Consider the following 18,924-nt stretch of genomic DNA (forward strand, 5'->3'; position numbering starts at 1 on the left):
TATGAACGACAGAGATTAAAACTTTATAAGACTCTCTAGACTAAGAGAGTGCTTGCCCACATCCACGATCGTCCAATATCTTCAGTCCTTCTCGACCACATTGGTGGTGAATCGCTGGCAGGTATAAGGCTTCCATAGCACCCTTTGTTCGTCATATTCAAGTTCCCAGTGGAGTAATAGAATGACCTATTATTGATGAATACCAAAGTGTATATCACCTAACTCCAATACCCCTCGCGGCATCACCCAACTCTCTCATCAACTGACTTAAATTCTCCACAAGCGGCGGCGGCGGTGCATCTTCATCTTCGTCACCAGACGTACCTCTCAAGACCTTAACCATGGCACTCATGACCATTCCAGGCTCACATAACTTCGCCACTTCCTTTGGCGTAGAATCATCGGCTCCTGGAGTCCCCGTTGTCGAGAAACAAGGCACTCCACGACCTAGCGCAATAAATGATTTTGTAGCCGAGCTCTCTTCCACATCCAGCCAGACCAGCTCTTCACCATTGTTACCACCACCCTCTTCTACCCCAATTCGATCTTCAGCCGTAGGTAGTTCTGGTTGCTGCGAATCATGATTGTGTCCTGGCCTTATACCCAACACTCCAACTGCCCAGAACGTGAGCGAAGCGTGGTAGACAGCGACGGCGAAGAAACCCCGCACTCCTCCTTGCATGCCAGTGATCTCACTTCTTCTGTGACTCAGCAGCTTCGCATACCGCACAACCTGCCCTGCGTGGAAAACGGCCGTCCGAGCTTCACGGCTAGCAGCCCATCGCTGGAGGGAAGGGTAGACACGTCGGGCTTCTTCTTCGCCTTCTCTGCCCGCAAAAAGTTGCAAGTTATCGAAGGACACATGCAGATGGGTGAGAAGGAGCTCGGTCAGCATTTTGGATTGCAGAGCTGTGCCTGATAAAACGTCTCTACCTAGTCCAAGTTCTGACGACGAGATAGAGAAAAGTTGTAATAGTTGGCAAAGTTCTTGATGTCGGTGTTCAAGCACTAAGAGGCTAGAGGAGAGGTGTGATGGTGGGTATGCTTTTGTGACTGAGCTCAGTTGGCGGTACTCGAGGATCAGGCCCCAGATTCCGTAGGCTATTATGGATAGAGACAGGGCGGTGTCGATACGTGCGTGGATAGAGGGACTAGTTAAGGGGGAAATTTCATGGAGGCATTGTTGCAAGGACGGGATGCGCTCGTTTGTGTTGATGGAGGAGGTTTGAGAAAGGTAGGTTGATTTCCATTCGTTAGCTGTGCGGGCAAGGAAGAGGCTGCGGGGTTCAGGTAGAGGAAGGGAGAGCTCGGCGTAAGATATTAAGGTAGGAACAATCAAGGAAATCGAGGTTTGTGCATCGCGGGTGAAGAGGAAGAAGACGAGCCTAAGAGAAGAGAAATTAATGAATTTGGAATCAAGCTTCCTGAAGGTTGGGCTAAATACCTCTTCAAAGATTCTTGATGGGCCCAACTCCTCCACTTATTCTCCAAAACTTCACCATCATCGCTCTCCAAGGGAACAATAGCCCTGTAAGACGACCGCAAAAATCGACTGGCTCGTCGACACATTGTTATAACCATGCCTGCATGGCTTTCTGCTAGTTCAATCTTCCGCTTATTACCGCTCCAAAGCCCAACATCTAGATTTAGTGCTATGGCTTGTAGGAGGCCCAGATCACGCGTCGCAGAGTTATTCTCCTCACAAACTTTTGGAAGGGAATGCCTCACGGCTTCATGGATTGCAAACCCCAGTTTGCGAATAGTGACAGAAGTTGAAAGGACAGCACCACTTGAAATAATCCCCGCTAATAACTCTGGTCTCTGCCTTCCAATCCTTAAAGTTGGGGAGTGAATCCAGGTATCAGGCTGTGCCATATGGGATGCGAGGAAGGAATGAAGGAGATTATTCTGTAGCTCCACGGAGGGAAAACCTGACATGACCTTTTCAAAGGATTGCCTCGGTGTTGTACTGAGCACCATAGCTACAATCTTATCCCGAGCCGTGGAATCAAAATTATCAGTATTAACATGCATATCCTTTGAGAAGTACGTGGTGGGACTGCTCATCTCGGAAGGGTGAAGGGTAATATTGTGTTGCTCAATTGATCCAGTGTCTGCGCGGACCGGCGTCCAGCACCAGAGGGATGAGCGAAAAGCTTTCGTACCTAGTGCAAGGCGTTCCGTATTGTTTTGAATAGGCGTGTCGGATTGTGGCGTGAGTGGTTCATGCCTGGAAGATGGATTGTCGGTAACTTCTTTCATATTGTAGGATTCGTCGAGGTCCTTGCTTTGATAAAAGTCCATGAGGCTGTAATCCTGATCATTAAGCTCGAGGTTGGATTCTAGCCCAAAAGATAAGAGATCTCTGCAGGCCATTGATTGAGTGTCGACGGCATAAGTCAGTAGTGGTTGGCTGTTGAATTGCTCGGAAGGCGTCGGCATCATGACATCTCGTAGGAAATCGGCGAACATATTCTCGTCACACTCTATCAGTTCAGCCGATGGATTGTCCATTATTGGCGAAAACATGGGTGTATTAGTGCCTGGAATATTAGCGAAACCGCACTTCTCTGCTGATGAGGGGATTTACCATCTCCAACTTGACTCTGAGGCGGATTTGGGACATGATGACCATTCTTCAGAGCGGATTCGCCACGACCTCGATTACTGGTCGGGGCCAATGTATCCTCAGACAAAGAGCTATCGACCTCCCGGTGGCTAGCATTCTGTGTGCAGCTTGGTGGTTGGGATTGCCAGGATCCGGCAGTTCTCGCGTCTATCTCATTGTACTCGCAAGTGATGCCCTTGGCTTCACATCTTTGGCATGGTTTCTCTTCTTTACATTTCAGCTTTGCAGCTGCGCACGCCTTACAAGCTTGTGAGACGCGACGTGGGCAAGGTGAGTGACTTTTGCGGTGTCGACGGTTACTAGGATGGGCTAGTGCATGCCTCTTCAATAGATCACTAGAAATGGATTAGTAGAGTATATTTCACAGGCATAGAGGGATATGAAATCTTATAATCATGACGTACGATCTGCTAAAAGTCTTGAAACAAACCTCACATCGATACGGCTTCTCAGAGGTATCTAAACACATTATGGTTAGCAACTTGGTACCCCAAGGGTCTCAAGAGAGGCTTACGTGAGCGGAAGTGACGCGAAAGGTGATCTATGCGTGCATAGGTCCGTTGGCAGACATTGCATTTGAACGGGCCGGGCTGAATCTGATTTGGGCCTCCCCGATTTGGATTTGGATTTGGATTTGGATTTGGATCGGGATCGGGATCGGCTGAGATCGCAGAGTGGATCTCGGTCTCCATGGTGAGAGGTGACAAGGGCTATACTACTACGATACTGCTGTTATGTCTGGTAGGTGGTGGAATGACTTTGCGGCCGGCAAACTGTGGAGGAAGTGAGGATCCTGATATAAGGGACAGGTGGAGGAGCGAGCCTTCTGCGGCCGGTGCTCGGGAATGTGGGGTTTGCGGGGTTGCGGGGTTGTATGGAGCAGAGTCAGGCCCTTGCAGTAGCGCATCTGCTACAAAGCAGCCACCCAGGCCGAAAGGGGAATAGCGGAACTAAGATACCACCAGGACGGATTCGTATTGCTGAGTCAGGCTTGCCGTAAGCACCCTAATCAAGCCGTGTAGCAATGCACTTGGCTTTTACCCAAGCCCTTTATCTACCTATTTACGTTACCACTTTATTGACTTATTCGTTGCTGATAATCTTAACACAATCCTGTTTAACCATAGGTCACTAAGCTGGCTATTTGAGTCTAGCATAGGATTTGACGCTGGCTATTCCTTCCTATTTTCACCACAGAGGAGACCTTCGTTAGTTGGGACTGCCCATACGATCTACGCAACCCCTATCTAAAGTCTCCCGGCCGAGTCCCTTTTGTCCCCGTTCTTTGCAACATCAATCCACTCATATTGATCATTCAGAAAATGATGCGCCCGTAAATCTCCCGACCTCGCATGTCCTTCAAAATTCTCCACCCTTGCAGCGCGCCCACATAGTCGGCCCAACTCGCCGCTCGCCTTGTCCGATGTTACCTCTTGGTAAGTAACAGTCTTGAGGTATTTCCCAACCCATAGGCCACCCGTATACCGTGCAGCCCCTCTTGTAGGAAGAACATGGTTAGTCCCAATCACCTATCCATATTAGCTTTCCAATTTGGTTTTGTTTTATAAGGGGGGTTGAGGCTTACCTTATCACCATAACTAACACACGTCCTCTCTCCCAAGAACAACGCTCCATAATTCGTCATCTTTTCCAATGCAGCCCTCGGCTCCTTGGTTAAAATCTGTACATGCTCAGAAGCGTACTTATCGGCCAACCTATACGCCTCATCAAGGCTCTCCACAACCGCCACCTCCCCAAAATTTACCCAACTCGTCCCCGCCAGTTGAGCCGTCGGCATGTCCCTTAAAATGACATCAATCAACCTTATCACTTCGTTGCCCAGATCCTCGCTAGTAGTAATCAGGACAGCAGGCGTATCAGGCCCATGTTCTGCCTGGCTCAGCAAATCCGTCGCCACTGTAAACGCGTCTGCGAACTCGTCGGCAACAATAAGTACCTCTGTCGGGCCAGCAAAAAGATCGATACCCACGGCACCAAAGAATTGGCGTTTGGCTTCTGCCACGAAGGCGTTTCCGGGTCCGGCAATAAAGTCAACCTTTGGGATGGTTTCGGTGCCGATTGCCATGCCTGCAATAGCTTGTACGCCTCCCAGGATATATATTGAGTCTGCGCCTGCCAGTGCCATGGCTGCAACTGTCGCAGTGGGAATAGTGCCGTTGATGGGAGGAGTAAATCCCATTACGTGAGGGACGCCGGCCACTTTAGCAGTGAGAATCGTCATATGGGCAGAGGCTAACAGCGGGTAACGACCACCCGGGATATAGCTGCGAAGTTGTCAGCAAGGGTCTCCTATCCGCTATACGATGCTAAGGTATTGGTGACTATGAGCAAAAAATTGTGTAAGGATGAAATTTAGTAACTCACCATCCTACAGAACCAATCGGCACATTTTTCTGCCCCAAGAAAACCCCAGGATGTATCTCAAGCTCAAAGTCTTTCAAGCTCTCCTTTTGCGCCTGAGCAAATGTCCTCACGTTTCTCTGTACCTCTTTAATATCCTTGACCACTTGTTCTGGTAGACTACTGATGATATCCTCGATTTCTTTGGGAGAGAGTTTGAAGGAAGGTGGAGACCACTTGTCAAATTTCTCGGAATATGAGCGGACGGCAGAGTCTCCATTTTTGAGAATGTCGTCGATTACTGAGCTGACAATGGAGGGAACATCGGATGGCGCGTTGCTACTCGATGCAGCTGTGCTTGGAGAGCCTGACTTTAAATAGTGGGGCATAATGGACAACTGGATGCGTTGGGCTAGATTTATAAATAGTGCTGTCAAGTGACTGGAAGAATTTCGAGACTAGAGTAATCTTATAAAAGAGGGATTCATTTGTGAACTCTGGGTTGATCAAATATATCAATATCGATTTCGGTAATACTTTACCGTCTTTAGATGGCGATCATGATGTGGGTACATCGTTAGCGTGGGCACTACAATAACCTGTTTCTAAAGGGAAAGGCCCGGTTCCATTCGGCCCAAGTGGAATTCCCCCCACATCCCGAGCATCAGACAGTTGCGTGGATATACCGACCGAAATGCCGGAACACACTTGGAAAGTCTCCGCACCGGTATCCCGCAGTACCTTTAAAACGTACCTGGACTTCGGTATCGCTGCAAGGAGGACATTATTACCTGCCCTATTCTCAACGTTTTCTTGGCATAGAACAATCGTTATCTTCTCTGTCGGGTTTCTTCTCGGGTCGTCCCGTCCCGTGCTTCTCCCAGTTTCCGGACCGTTACCCACGTTACTCTCACATGCTCGCTATCAATCATAACTTCAGTCACCACACCTCCACCGGCTTCCATCACTCCCCTTCTAGAACATACGACGCTCTTAGGGAAAACCGCCGTCATCAGTGGATCGTGTTCTGGCATAGGGGCAGCAATCGCACTAGAGCTTTCCTCACGCGGCTGCAACGTGGTCATCAATTACCCATATCAATCCCTCGAGCTGGACGCACTCGCTTTATCCAATAGGCTCACACCCCGAGCAATCGCCGTCTGTGCTGATATCTCGACACTCGACGGTCCTCAAACTCTCATTGATGCAGCAGTGAAGGAATTCGGGAAGATTGATATCTTGGTCAACAATGCCGCAATAGCAATTAACCTCCCATTCGAAGAGCAAACCATGGAGCACTGGACCTCACTTGTCGACCTGAATGGCCGAGGAACATTCCTCCTTACCCAAGCCGTACTCCCTCACCTCTCGAAAACAGACTCAAGAATAATCAACATTGATAGTATCTCTTCCCGGGCAGCACCTGCTATGCAAACGATCTATGCCGGGACGAAAGGAATGGTGGATTCCTTTACTCGATGCTGGGCGAAAGAACTACCCCCGAAGTACGGATGCACAGTCAACGCTGTTAGTCCGGGACCCACGATGACAGAGGGGTTTGCAGCGGCCGGAGAGGCATTCATAAAGATGATGCAGCCTGTGCTGGATCAAACGCCCGTAGGAGCACGCATGGCGAAGCCGGATGAGATTGCCTTTGCTGTGGGATTTTTGTGTGAACCTAGGGCTAGTTGGATCAATGGGCTCAATTTGACGGCGAGCGGGGGTTTATTTATTGATTGACTATAATATAGTGTCTTTACGCTTCCTTATATCTACTGTTTAACTGTATGTACAGCGTATATGTTAAAATTGAATGTACCTACTCATTGCATAAAGTGTTAAATAAGCGGTCGCGAGCTATATCTCAAAGGCAAACGCCATATACCTTAGGATTAATCTTGAGAGAACATACAAGCCTAGCAGTGTTTCGTTTGCGGCAAAACTTGATTTGTTAACGTACTTTATTAGTCAAAACCAAAATATCTATCGCATAACCCCTAGAAATCCCCCCTATCCTACATCTCATTCAGTAGGTATAATGGGAAGGGTAACATAATTCTCCATTCCCCTCCCAAAATGCACATGATTGCGTCCAGCAAACTTCCCTCTCGGCCTATCCAACTCGCTGACATGCTGAAACACGCCACACCCCTGCGTGTCCCCGCTTGCCACCTCGAGCACAATCTTTCCACCCTTCTCAACTACAACATTCGTTGGCCAGAGCTCAACATCCACCTCGTACACCTCCCCAGCTTTCAATTGTTCCACATCCGTAGATAGATACTCCCGATGCGGCAGGTAACTTCTATGTCTTGGGTGGTCTTTGTGAACTTTCCTCATCGAGCACCGTAACCAGCCTTTGGTTAATGGAACGCCGTCGCCTGCTGTGCCAGTATACAGCACCTCTTTGCCAGTAGTATCAATATGGCGAAGCGTGAGGAAGAGATCAATATCCTTCCCTAATCCCACATCTTCACTGCTATCAAGTGACATGCTGACATTTAAATGCGCCGTAACATGGCCAGTTATTTCGGTCTCACTCTCAAAGGGTTCACCAACAAATTTCACACCTTGGAAATTATCAATGGATCCCAGAGCATCAAAAGTCAGCTTCTCTTCCTTTATATCTTCCTGGGCAGTGGCCACAAGTCTCTTTTCGGACGTGAAGAAATATTTCGTGTATTGGGTGCGAGGAAGTGGCCAGGCGGTTTCGGTGCGTTTTGTGTAGGCGGATTCGGCTACAGCATCATTGAAGCCCACGTTTCCCTTACGGAGGGTTATGGTTACGGGTGGGACTTTGCCTGGCGTTGACCAACCATAGGTATCTTGGCCTTTCAGAAAAGCGTCGAGAAAAGACTTTTGGATCTCGACTTCGTTACGGTAGCTACACCAACGTTATTATGATGACCCCAAGAGTCTGAGGATGGGAGATGATATACTCACTAGAAGGGAAGATCATGTCGACCAGTAATAAAACGCAAATATTTGAATTTCGAGCCCGCCCACGTGTACCCTTCAACATTTCCTCTCAAATGCAAAAGGATACCCCCCCAGTTAGCCACAGATAACAGTGGAACCTCAATATCCTCCAAATTGAACTCCTTGCTGGCATAGTAGTCGTCATCTCTGAACTTATTTGCTTCGTTGTCCACAGTCTGGTCCCTGCGGCTCTTTTTGACCACATCCTCAGATAAATCACCCTCGATAGTATTTTCCTGGCCCCGCGCACCAGGGCCATCTGGAGGGAATATGAGTTCTGAACGCCCAGGCTTGCCATATTGGTTGACGAGCACTTGACGGTTCCACCAGAAGCTGATGAATTTGTTAGAGAGTATTCCCCCATGTCGACAGCGATCGCGATAGTAATCGGACATTCCTTCCCAAGGTATAATCGCGGCCAGGCCTTTCGGTCTCCGCGCAGCAACCCTCCATTGACTACCTAACACAGAGCTCAGCAATCAAAAGCTAACAACATTAAAAGGGGCACAGGCATACCAGCATAATAGCTAATTCCCAACAAGCCCACCTTCCCAGTACTCCAGTCCTGTACCGCAGCCCACTCCACCACATCAAAAAAACAATCACTTGTTCCCCGGCTCATCGTATCCAGCATGCCCGGACTCTGCCCAAGGCCTCGCTCGTCCACACGCACAACAACATAACCTCTCGCAGTCCAGTAAACGGGATCCGGAGTCTCCCATGCACTGTACTTACTCCTGTGCTCAGGATTCACTTCATTGAACGAGTCTTTGAAAAAGGTTGCGTACGGGATGTCCTTTCCATACGGCCCGTATGTAACTAGCACCGGGGACTTCTCACCACCTTTGGTGCTCAGAGGTCGATAAACGTTGCAGCGGACTGGTAAATCCGAATTCTTTAATGGGATTGAAACGTTCTTTTCAAATATGAGACTGTTTTCCTCGTCGCGATGCACTTCTCTAATGTCTCTTATAACGTTGGTTTCCGTCATTTTCGTTATGAGTAGCGGTTGCGTCGGTATTTTCCTTGTAGAAAGTACGAGGTAGTTTGGAATCCAACGAAACATATAGCTACGTCTAATTTCGTGGTTCTGGTGCTACGTTCGCTGTTCCTGACTACAGGAAAAGTTCCCGAAGCCGCTCGGGTGGTGTGGGGGAGGATTTCGTTCAATGTGGAGGGAGACTCAACTGCTAAGGCCGAGCCGAACGAGATCTACTCGAGTAATCCAATAATGCACACAAGTGTCTGCCGTCCGAGATGCAATGCTCAAGTTGAAGAGAGAGCAACATCGCACTCAAGCTTCGGCATATTTTGTGCTTTAAATTGCATCCTCGCATCTTCCATTCCCTTCCTCTGACTCTTTGACTCCCTCCAAATATTCATCGTATTATTCTTTTCGCCCGCTATTTCCTGAGACCCAATTCCAGGTTTATAATTTCAAACTCTCTCATATCCTCATTCTTAACCATGGGTCCGCCACCATGTACCTCCACAGACGCTTCCCCCGCTTCCGCCCGGGGTTTCTCCCACCCAAAGCGCTTCATCACCGATCATGACAGTGAAGGGAATGCAGTCTTTAGTACTACGATTCCAGAACAAATCCCTTTTCAACAAATACCTGGAGATGCCATCTTTTCGCTGTGCTATGCCACAAATGGGTCCCCGGTAACGTTGAACAACAGTGCCGACATCAATGTATATTCCGGTATGTAACACCAAACGAATGCATTTTTCTTCAATGCAGTAAAATAATCCGCGGATGTATGTTTCTGATTGGATGAACTTCAGACTACCTTGAAAATCTCCCCGGCGTAATGATTCCCGGTGGCACTGTCCTTCGCATGGTCGACATGCCACCAGGTGCTACATCGCCCATGCACCGCACCGTCTCACTCGATTATGGTGTAGTGCTAGAGGGCCAAATCGAACTAGTGCTTGATAACGGAGAGTCACGGCTTATGAAGCGCGGAGATGTAAGTGTTCAGCGTGGCACTATGCATGCGTGGAGGAATGCAAGTGGGGAGGGTAAGTGGGCTAGGATGTTGTATGTTTTACAAGAGAGCAGGCCGCTAGAAATTTCCGGCCAGGAACTAGGAGAGGATTATGGGGGATTGCAGGTCCCTGAAAGCAGGAAGTGATGAGGGTGTTTTAGAGAGAAAATATAAATATTTGTGGCATTATTGCCTATTTGGGAATCATGGTTGATATATGAGATGAACGTATCTCAAAGTTCCTGGTTGGAACTCTAAGCCTTTCTATAGTGGGATATGTCCGACCCTCTTCTGGATTATTTGCTTGATGTTATTGTCAAGTAGAACTTAGAAGTCATGCAAAACAGCAAAGTTGACTTAACAGTGTTAACAACATTAAAGTCATAGCCCATCAGTGAAAAGCTAAATCTTTTGTTGCATCTGAAATTGTTGGATCCGGATGATCCAGAGGTAGAAGAGCCATTGAGGGTTTGATTCAGGAAAAGGAATAGGGGAGGGAGTTTACCCCCTAACTATATACAGGCGTAGACCAACAAACATCTACTCAACCCTCCTTGCACTACTAACATCAGGGACCCCAGTACCTTCCACCACCTTTGCGCCCACAACCTCATAGATAGGAATATCCGCAAGGACACTGACAATATGATGCAGTGTTGGTAGGGCATCCAAATCCAACTTGTCAAAACTTACGCTAGCCTTTGTTGGTTTCGCAACACTTTTCACTGTCGATGGCACTACTTTCGATTCATCTTCGTGAGGTACTACAACTGGGTATTCACAGTCTGATTTCCCTCTCATATCTCTGCCCACTGCAGGAATGTATCTGTATACCAGGATTCCGTAATCGGCCTCCCCACCTATCGTCCCCTTTTCCGTGGCTGGATCAACAGGTGAGAGACCTTCAAGGTTGAAGTCGCAAAATTTGGCCCCTTGCCATGAGGCTTGCATACGATATGATTTGGAGCGACGGTGAATATCAATTGCACAATATACCTTAGGCATTCCGAGCTCGTCTCTGCCAGATACGATGGGGTCTGCCAAGCTTTCAAATAGCAGAGGCATGTATGTCCCGTCAATCGTCGTTCCATCCTTCTTCGTGTATTGGACTCCGTGGATGTATAATCCAAAATGGTTATACCCGCCGCCACCTAGCCATGTCATGTTGCCTAGTGTAGTGGTCGAGAAACTAGCATAAGCCACCGACCCAGGAGACTTGAACGTGAAGGATTCAGTTGGGAAGAGGTTCTTGAGGAATGTAGCAGAGGTTTTGAATTTCACGGACGCCGTGAGGAAAGTTTGCTCTAGGCTGGGTCTAGCGTTGCCCCAGATGTCTTGTCTTGGTCCAGGGGAGGGGCCAAATGCTATCGGCATGCGAAAGTAGAGTTCGGGGCATTTGGCTCGTCGCCATTTCAGGAAGATATTTGTTGAGTTGTCAAACTCGTCATGTCCAAAGTTATATGCAGTGTATTTCATCACTATGTGTTGTCAGCAAGACGAGGTAGGGATCATGGAATGGGCGACAAACTATCAATAGCCGGCTTCCCATTCATGCAATCTTTACCCGCCTGTCGGGAGTATTCTTGGATGTTGTTGGCTCGTTCATAGCGAATTTTTTCATAGAGCTTCAACCGCTCAGGTATCTCTTCGGGTTTTGTACCAAAAGGGAGAACCACCGACAAAGTGGCCGCGTCTTCCAACGCAACTCCTCCACCTTGCCCTTGATCTGCTTTAGTCAGTATGTGCATGGCAAACTATCTCCACGAATGCTTACGTGGCAAGAAGGGATGTGCAGCATCTCCCAATACTGCTAGCTTCCCCTTCGACCATGTTGATAACACCTCCATATCCAAGAGCTTCCAGGCCTTCAAACTATCTGGGTCTGCCTTTTGGAATAGAGATAGCAACTTTGGATCAAAGTCCTGATATACTTTTAGAAGACTTTCCATTGAGGCTTGCTTATTCCATTCTTTTTCACATTAGCATTTTCGTTAGCAAGAGCTAGGGATGAATTCAATCCATACCGGTAGTGCCACCTTGAGATTCTCCTTCCGGATGAATGCACACGAAATTCAGTTGTTCGTTGTTTTCGCAAGGATAAACCACAACGCGTCTGTCAGCTCCGTACCAAATGATTAGTTCATTATCATTTTCGAGCAATTTTGCGACCTCGGGATCTGTTGTTGCATCTTTCCGAGGAATGAGGAATCGAAACGCAGCCTTTCCAGACCCAAAGAGTTTGCTGGGATACCCAGTAATGGATTCTCTCGTCTTGGACTATATTTGTAGTCAGTGACAGCTCATTGGAATTTCAGGATACCTACGTAAATACCATCGGCCCCAAGTACCAAATCGGCTTGGATTTTTTCTCCTTTCTCCAATTCGATTGTCGCATTTTCTGTATCAACCGCCACCACCTTGCTTGACAAATACAGCTTTGCTGGCCTTCCCTCTCCCTCCACCCCAGTCGCGGTCTGCTTCAACTTGTCATGAAGTCTAACGCGATGCACCAACATCCACGGATGCTGCCACATCTTATTCTCTTCTGTCAGGTCTACTCTTCTTTTCTCAACACCCCTTTCGTCGTATTCAGCCAAACGAGACATTGTTACCGCACCAAAGTCTTCGGCCATGATACCGTAACGTCGGAGGATACCGTTAGAATTTGGAGCGAGATGAATGGCAGCACCAAGTTCAGATGCGAATTGAGATTGCTCGTATAGCTGTAAACTGTAAGTATGGGGTGTTTGGATACATATGAATGATAACACTATACAGAAACATTGTGCCCAGCCTTCCTCAATCCAATAGCAGCCGCTAGGCCACCAATTCCAGCGCCGACAATCGCAATATCGAGAGGTTTTGGGCCATTTGTCCCGTTGACCCCACTGTAATGTTTATTTACGAGCGTTCCCAGGGTGGTGTCCGCGGCGTTGTAGAATTTTGTCGCCATCGTTCTCGTGATTACTCGTATAATTTATCGGCAAAAGACAGAGTGGTTCAGGTACGGTATCTCTGGCTGGGACGAGATCAGAAGCACGGGGACGAGGTGCCAAGTCAGTGATATATTTCTAATGCTGCTATGGATACTCGACCATTACAGTGACCTGCCCACCCCGCCGGCTCTCCACATGGAATCTCATACAGTGCCAGGCGCTGTAGTGCAGCAAAATACTGGGCCTCGGGATTGTGGGGGAGAGTGTGGGCTTCGAGATGGGAAGGACAGCGATGCGGGTTAGAACTTAGAATGCCTGAGCGGGGCAGCATCGGCAATGGACAACGTACGGTACACGCCTACCTAGACAGACAAGACCTCCGTTCCGCGGCTGGGTACGTGGACCCGAACACGGACCTGAAAGTAAATGATTTATATCCCAACACAAAAGAAAATGTCGAGGCCGTATATGAGGGAAGGATTGGGGAAAATAACAGTGATTATTTCGGGAGAAAATACTCGTCATGTCGACCCCTTTAGTCGTACTCATAACTGCCGGCTCGGCTGGTCTCGGTGCAGCCACCGCACGAGTCTTTGCTAAAGCCGGCATGCGTGTAATAATCAACTACTCCTCAAATGAATTGCGCGCAAGTATCCTTGTGAAGGAATTGCACCAGATCTCTCCCTTATCGAAGACTAAAGGATGCAATAATTTTGTCTCAATTCGTGCGGACTTGTCCAAAAGGTCTGACATCCAACGACTGGTCTCGGGATCCATATTGGAAATGGGAAAACTGGATGCTGTATTCAGTAATGGGGGGTGGACCTCGATCCAGGATTTCAATGATCTAGATGATAATGTTGATGAGGAGATGTGGGATAAATGCTGGAATATGAATGTGAAGAGTCATTTGTGGTTGATGCATGCTTCCAAGAAATACCTTGATGAGACCGAAGGGGCATTTATTACGACTGCAAGTTTAGCTGGGGTGAGACCGAGTGGTAGTTCACTGGTATGCGGTATCCCAATATATCTTTACTTCCCTCATATTGCTATTGAGAAAGTATCCCGGCTAACAATTTATGTATAGGCATATTCTGTTACAAAGGCTGCGCAAATACACTTAGCTAAATCAATGGCCATGATTTGTAGTCCGAGGATACGGGTGAACTCTGTTTCTCCGGGTATTCTTCTTACCGTCCGCTTCACTTCCCTCTCACAATTCCTGGCTCGAAGCTAATAATATATAGGATTGGGGCCTTAAGTTTCCTCAAGAACGGCTGGATTCATCTGTGGCAAGATCTCAACTGAAAAGATTTGCTACGGTTGAGGTACGTTTACTACCCCTTGCCCACCAAACGAAGCTATACATGCTGTGAGAATTTTCAACCACCGCTTCTCTTACCAATGAAGATAAATTTGTGACTGTTTACTGACTCGGTGAATATAGGACGTTGCGGAACAAGTCCTCTATTTTGTGAGAAGCCGAAGTGTGACAGGTGTAAACATGTTGATAGATGCCGGGTGGTCTTTGTAGAATTTAGCTTTTATCTAATTCAAACACTTATTCTTGCCATATAATATCAAATCTTAGGCAATGTAGTGGTAGGATAATTAGACGGTCTCGAAAACTAATTAGAAATTTAACTTTTGATCCAGTTCTGGTTATCCAATCCTTCCGTCCCAGACGCATCCCCCTCATCTAAATACCCAGAAACCGTTCCTTTTGGATCCCATTTCCTCCTCAGGCTCATTAGCTTCGCCGCCGCCGCATCCGACCAAAACTTGGTTCTTCTAACCTGAAAATCTGAATCCCCAAGATAAGCGCCCTCAGACATCGGCGCGACTTCCCTCATAATGTTTTTGACCCATCCCTGACACCGCACGTCATCCTCCGCATCCTCCCAAACCGTATACAATGCAAAGTAATGATCGCTCTGCATACTGCACGCCATATCAGGCATTGGCCGCCTACTTGTAGGTACCATAGAAAACCAAAGCGCAAAACTCTTGCGATGTGGAAGGCTTGTGAATGCTTTCTCCAACACACCGGTTACATCCGCATCATTCTTTATATACGCGTTGTCAGCGCAATAGCGATGGTTTTCCGGGTTTGCGTGTGCTTGATCCACGTATTGATCGGCAATGCTGGTGGGTTGTGATACGAGTTCAACTAAGGCACCAACGGGGCGGGATTCGTCTAGGGGTCGCAGGGCCTCGCGAGCAGCCGACTCAGATTCTTGAAATGTGACAATATGGGCCATTATGCATATTTCGTTCATTCCTTTGGGTGTGAGACCAACGGCCACGATTTCGTTGCCTGGGTCGGAGGTGGGTGAGATCTGGAAGAGTTTGTTAGAGCTGAGAAATAATGCCGATCAGGTTAGACTGAGGGGAAATGAATATCTTTATGTGTGATAAATTAGAGAGAGGTAAAGGGCAAAAATGTAGCAGGGGCGATTTCAGGCACCTTTGTTATCCAGTCCATAACAGTTTTGTACACAGAAATTGGATAGATGAAAGTAGACCGGTACATCACTGCAGGTCTCTGGCGAGTTTTCAAGTAGAATCTCGTGACTATTGCTGGAAAACCTGCAATTTTGTCAGCAACTATGACTCTGTTTAGAGACAGTATCAATTATACCTGGTCCGGCGCCTCGAGCGCACCACAGAAGATCTGAATTTTCAGTCTCACTACAGTGCAAGGCCTCACCAGCAGCAGTCACCACGTCAAGGGCGACAATTTGCTCGCACGCCCATCCCCAATTCTGGATTGCTTCAAGTCAGCTACAATTCATTGACTAACGTGGGTGAGAATTCCGTAGTGAACCCTACTTCGTACCTTGCAATTCCACCCCATCCCACCCTGCAGCAAAAAACCGCCGATTCCAACGTCAGGACAATGTCCACCTCCAAACATCAATCCCTTTGGAACAAGTACTTCATTAAGCATGGCTCCTGTGGTACTTGGTGACGCTTTGACGATCGTCTTATCCTCATCAAGGTCAATTTCATGCAGCCCTTCCAAGTCAATCAAAATCGCGTCGTCGCGAACACTCCATGCGGCCCAGCTGTGGCCCCCAGATCTCACTGAAACTCTGCATTGCAGCTTATTGGCCAGTTGAACAGCTTCTTGCACATGCGATGGGTGAGTTGCCTTAATTATGGCTCGTGGATACCGGTTGGGTTTTATGGCGTTGAAGATGCGGTCGACGCGTTCTTTTTCGTAGTTGTTCTCGCCAGCGGCATCTTTCCAGACGATGGGCAATGCAGGAGCTGCCATTGTAAGGTTGTAAGGATATGTTCTGACTGTGTAGGTACAGGGAGATATGATATGAACCTGGTCTTTTAATATATTCCATGACGCAACTCAACTTCATTTTAGCCCTTCTTAGCCCATCTGGAATGCTGGAGCTCACGGACCCTGTACTCGTACACCCCACATCCCGAAAGCTCGGGCATCCCAGTCGGCTCCTCCACACCCCACAGTCTGGTCCCTTGCGCCGCCGAGCTGGGACTCGCGTCTATATTCAAAATCTGGGGAAAGGCGGCTGATCAACAACGTATAACCTCGATTCCATCCCCCAGCAGTCTGGGGGCCTGGACCGGTTCACTCTTCTCCACCAGTCCATTTCCGATATTTCCAATTGTATCATAAAGTTGAGGTCCATCATCCACTATTCCTATATCCTACAGCACCTTAGTTGCCATCCCGTCGGCAGGTGTGCGTGTAGCCAGCGTCGGCACCATGGAACCCATTAGCACGAACAATGGAGCCAAAGAACCACTCAAGCAAACCCAGACCCTTGGAAGTGTCCGCTATCACCATGAGCACACGAATGAGATCATCCTCATTCCAACTCCATCACAGGATCCCAATGATCCCCTGAACTGGTACGTATGCATGTTTAAAGCGACTACTATCTGCTTCGGATTTATGTAATTGCACTTACTGACTTATGCATTAGGAGTAAGGCAAGGAAGTACTACATGGCGACGTTGATTTGCCTCGCTATGTTCATGTGCAACTTCCTTGCAGCTGGACCAACTATCGCTATAGTAGAAACCGCCATGGACTTCTTCCCTGCAGCTGGCCCAGCAGGCATGGTTGGGGCAATATCCAAGACTTCGTATTTCTTCACATGTACTGCCCTGCTTCAAGGAGTTGGTAACTTCTTCTGGATGCCGCTTGTCAACAAATATGGACGACGACCCGTATATCTCGCAAGCTATGCCTTGTATTTTGCGGTTGCCCTTTGGCTATCTTTTACGAATTCTTACGCCAGCTTCTTGACAGCTCGCATACTCATGGGATTTGCTTCCGGTGCTGCTGAGACTATGGCCCCTTTGTCAATTGCTGACGGAAAGTTATTACATTCCCTACGCACCCGATTTCTAGCTAATTATAGTAGTATTCTTTCTTCATGAACGTGGAGCTGTTATGGCGTAAGTCTAACCCCCATTACATGAATACGAAACAGTTGTTGAAAAGATTTAGTATGTATTCGTCAGCTCTTTCATGTGGTGTTGCGGGAGGTATTATTGTTGCTGGGTAAGTCATAGTATCCCAAACATTTTTTTATTTTCTATCCCCCAATCCGGCAATACAACACCTACACGATCTCAGTATCCTTTTGGCTAATATTCAACACGCTAGACTCATCACCATCCATAACACCTGGCGCACTATCTACTACGTAGCAACTGCCTTGATCGGCTCCCTCCTCCTGCTCGTCTTTTTCACATTCCCCGAAACAAGTTACTCTCGTGAGACTACCACTGTCAACGGTAATGAAATACCTCCCGCGCAGGAAAAGTCTCATATCTCAAGCGATCATTTTGAGACCGGCATCAACCCAGCTATCCCGAAACGTAAATCGTACCTACAAGAACTCCAAATCTTCTCCGGGACCTACACGACAGAAAGTCTGTCCAATCTTTTCATCCGACCACTTGCCCTAATAGTTCTTCCCCCAGTCTTATGGGGCGCCCTCGTCATGTCTGTCACCATCGGGTTCCTAGTCGCAGTAACATCCAACGTTGCGCCAGCATACAGCACAGCATACGGATTTGAGGCCTGGCAAACCAGTCTTTGTTTCTTGTCTGCCATAGTAGGCTCGCTGATTGGTATATTCATTGGAGGACATATGAGCGATGGATTGGCCGACTGGTTTACCAAGCGCAATGGCGGCCTGAGAGAGCCCGAGATGAGGTTGCCAAGTATCGCGGTTAGTTTGATTACAACACCTCTCGGATTGATACTCTATGGGGTTGGGATCCAGTACAAACTTCATTGGATATGTCCTACTATCGGTTTGGGACTGCGTAAGTTGCTCAAACAATCGTATAGACAGAAATCGCATACTGACTAGCAATGCCAATAGTAAACTTTTCAATCGTCCAAGCAACAAATGTCTCCCTTGTCTATACTATCGACTGCTATCGCCCAATCGCAGGCGAGGTTACTGTTACTACCATGGCGTTTAAATCCTGCTTTGGCTTCCTGCTTTCTTTTTATACCAATCCTTGGGTTGACAAAGTAGGTTATTTAAATGCCTATGGAACTATGGCTGGTATTTCCGCAGCAGTCCTGCTGTGTGGTATCCCTATTTATATCTTTGGGAAGGAGATTAGACATAGATCCTGGAACTGGAGCGTGGTAAAGTTTGTCCACTGGGATGATGACAGGGAGGTTGGTGAATAAGGAGAACGCTTCATAAATTTGAAGTGTCGTGTCTTTATACTCGTCAAATCAGTTTAGTTGATCTAGATGGATTGAAGTATAATATGAATTCGAGTTCAACTTCAGGGAACAAGTTGTAATAAATGGGTACTCATCGACATAGAGTGGGTGCTAAGTCAGTTCCAGGTGGCAGACGTCCCGCGGACATCGCCTGAGCGTTTCCCCCCTTTTCGGTGGCAGATATAACATTCATTTGTGAAGCTATTATTATTCAAAGTTCCAAACTACCTGTACATCAATTCGAAATGGTATACCAATAGGTATGGTAAAGGGTGGGATTGCATC

The 18,924-nt window shown here is 47.7% G+C and overlaps 9 protein-coding genes across 9 annotated transcripts; 4 read left to right on the plus strand and 5 right to left on the minus strand.

Annotated features, from left to right (window-relative positions):
• Window positions 1-214: 214 nt before the first annotated feature.
• On the minus strand, window positions 215-3,321 carry BP5553_09851 (Uncharacterized protein; the record flags this gene model as incomplete). The annotated part of the gene is made up of 5 exons (XM_032018474.1): window positions 215-1,385; window positions 1,445-2,543; window positions 2,591-2,964; window positions 3,034-3,088; window positions 3,144-3,321. The coding sequence occupies 5 exons, from the start codon at window positions 3,319-3,321 to the stop codon at window positions 215-217; spliced, it is 2,877 nt and encodes a 958-aa protein (XP_031865311.1).
• A 555-nt stretch (window positions 3,322-3,876) lies between these two features.
• Window positions 3,877-5,379, minus strand: BP5553_09852 (Histidinol dehydrogenase; the record flags this gene model as incomplete). The annotated part of the gene is made up of 3 exons (XM_032018475.1): window positions 3,877-4,158; window positions 4,215-4,914; window positions 5,015-5,379. 3 exons carry the CDS (start codon window positions 5,377-5,379, stop codon window positions 3,877-3,879), a joined length of 1,347 nt encoding a protein of 448 aa, XP_031865312.1.
• Window positions 5,380-5,684: 305 nt separating this feature from the next.
• BP5553_09853 (Uncharacterized protein) lies at window positions 5,685-6,730 on the plus strand (the record flags this gene model as incomplete). Its single annotated transcript, XM_032018476.1, has 2 exons — window positions 5,685-5,727; window positions 5,931-6,730. The coding sequence occupies 2 exons, from the start codon at window positions 5,685-5,687 to the stop codon at window positions 6,728-6,730; spliced, it is 843 nt and encodes a 280-aa protein (XP_031865313.1).
• Window positions 6,731-7,012: 282 nt separating this feature from the next.
• Window positions 7,013-8,960, minus strand: BP5553_09854 (Uncharacterized protein; the record flags this gene model as incomplete). Its single annotated transcript, XM_032018477.1, has 3 exons — window positions 7,013-7,874; window positions 7,934-8,429; window positions 8,486-8,960. The coding sequence occupies 3 exons, from the start codon at window positions 8,958-8,960 to the stop codon at window positions 7,013-7,015; spliced, it is 1,833 nt and encodes a 610-aa protein (XP_031865314.1).
• Window positions 8,961-9,436: 476 nt separating this feature from the next.
• Window positions 9,437-10,107, plus strand: BP5553_09855 (Uncharacterized protein; the record flags this gene model as incomplete). The annotated part of the gene is made up of 2 exons (XM_032018478.1): window positions 9,437-9,674; window positions 9,758-10,107. 2 exons carry the CDS (start codon window positions 9,437-9,439, stop codon window positions 10,105-10,107), a joined length of 588 nt encoding a protein of 195 aa, XP_031865315.1.
• A 393-nt stretch (window positions 10,108-10,500) lies between these two features.
• On the minus strand, window positions 10,501-12,913 carry BP5553_09856 (Uncharacterized protein; the record flags this gene model as incomplete). Its single annotated transcript, XM_032018479.1, has 6 exons — window positions 10,501-11,438; window positions 11,489-11,686; window positions 11,735-11,929; window positions 11,985-12,237; window positions 12,285-12,683; window positions 12,737-12,913. The coding sequence occupies 6 exons, from the start codon at window positions 12,911-12,913 to the stop codon at window positions 10,501-10,503; spliced, it is 2,160 nt and encodes a 719-aa protein (XP_031865316.1).
• A 506-nt stretch (window positions 12,914-13,419) lies between these two features.
• BP5553_09857 (Uncharacterized protein) lies at window positions 13,420-14,433 on the plus strand (the record flags this gene model as incomplete). Its single annotated transcript, XM_032018480.1, has 3 exons — window positions 13,420-13,908; window positions 14,147-14,227; window positions 14,347-14,433. The coding sequence occupies 3 exons, from the start codon at window positions 13,420-13,422 to the stop codon at window positions 14,431-14,433; spliced, it is 657 nt and encodes a 218-aa protein (XP_031865317.1).
• Window positions 14,434-14,539: 106 nt separating this feature from the next.
• BP5553_09858 (Uncharacterized protein) lies at window positions 14,540-16,179 on the minus strand (the record flags this gene model as incomplete). The annotated part of the gene is made up of 4 exons (XM_032018481.1): window positions 14,540-15,238; window positions 15,367-15,488; window positions 15,541-15,664; window positions 15,739-16,179. The coding sequence occupies 4 exons, from the start codon at window positions 16,177-16,179 to the stop codon at window positions 14,540-14,542; spliced, it is 1,386 nt and encodes a 461-aa protein (XP_031865318.1).
• A 465-nt stretch (window positions 16,180-16,644) lies between these two features.
• Window positions 16,645-18,600, plus strand: BP5553_09859 (Uncharacterized protein; the record flags this gene model as incomplete). Its single annotated transcript, XM_032018482.1, has 6 exons — window positions 16,645-16,790; window positions 16,865-17,220; window positions 17,309-17,342; window positions 17,395-17,448; window positions 17,554-18,221; window positions 18,281-18,600. The coding sequence occupies 6 exons, from the start codon at window positions 16,645-16,647 to the stop codon at window positions 18,598-18,600; spliced, it is 1,578 nt and encodes a 525-aa protein (XP_031865319.1).
• Window positions 18,601-18,924: the final 324 nt, after the last annotated feature.

This window comes from Venustampulla echinocandica, assembly GCF_003357145.1.
Source record: "Venustampulla echinocandica strain BP 5553 chromosome Unknown scaffold_12, whole genome shotgun sequence".
NCBI lineage: Eukaryota > Fungi > Ascomycota > Leotiomycetes > Helotiales > Pleuroascaceae > Venustampulla > Venustampulla echinocandica.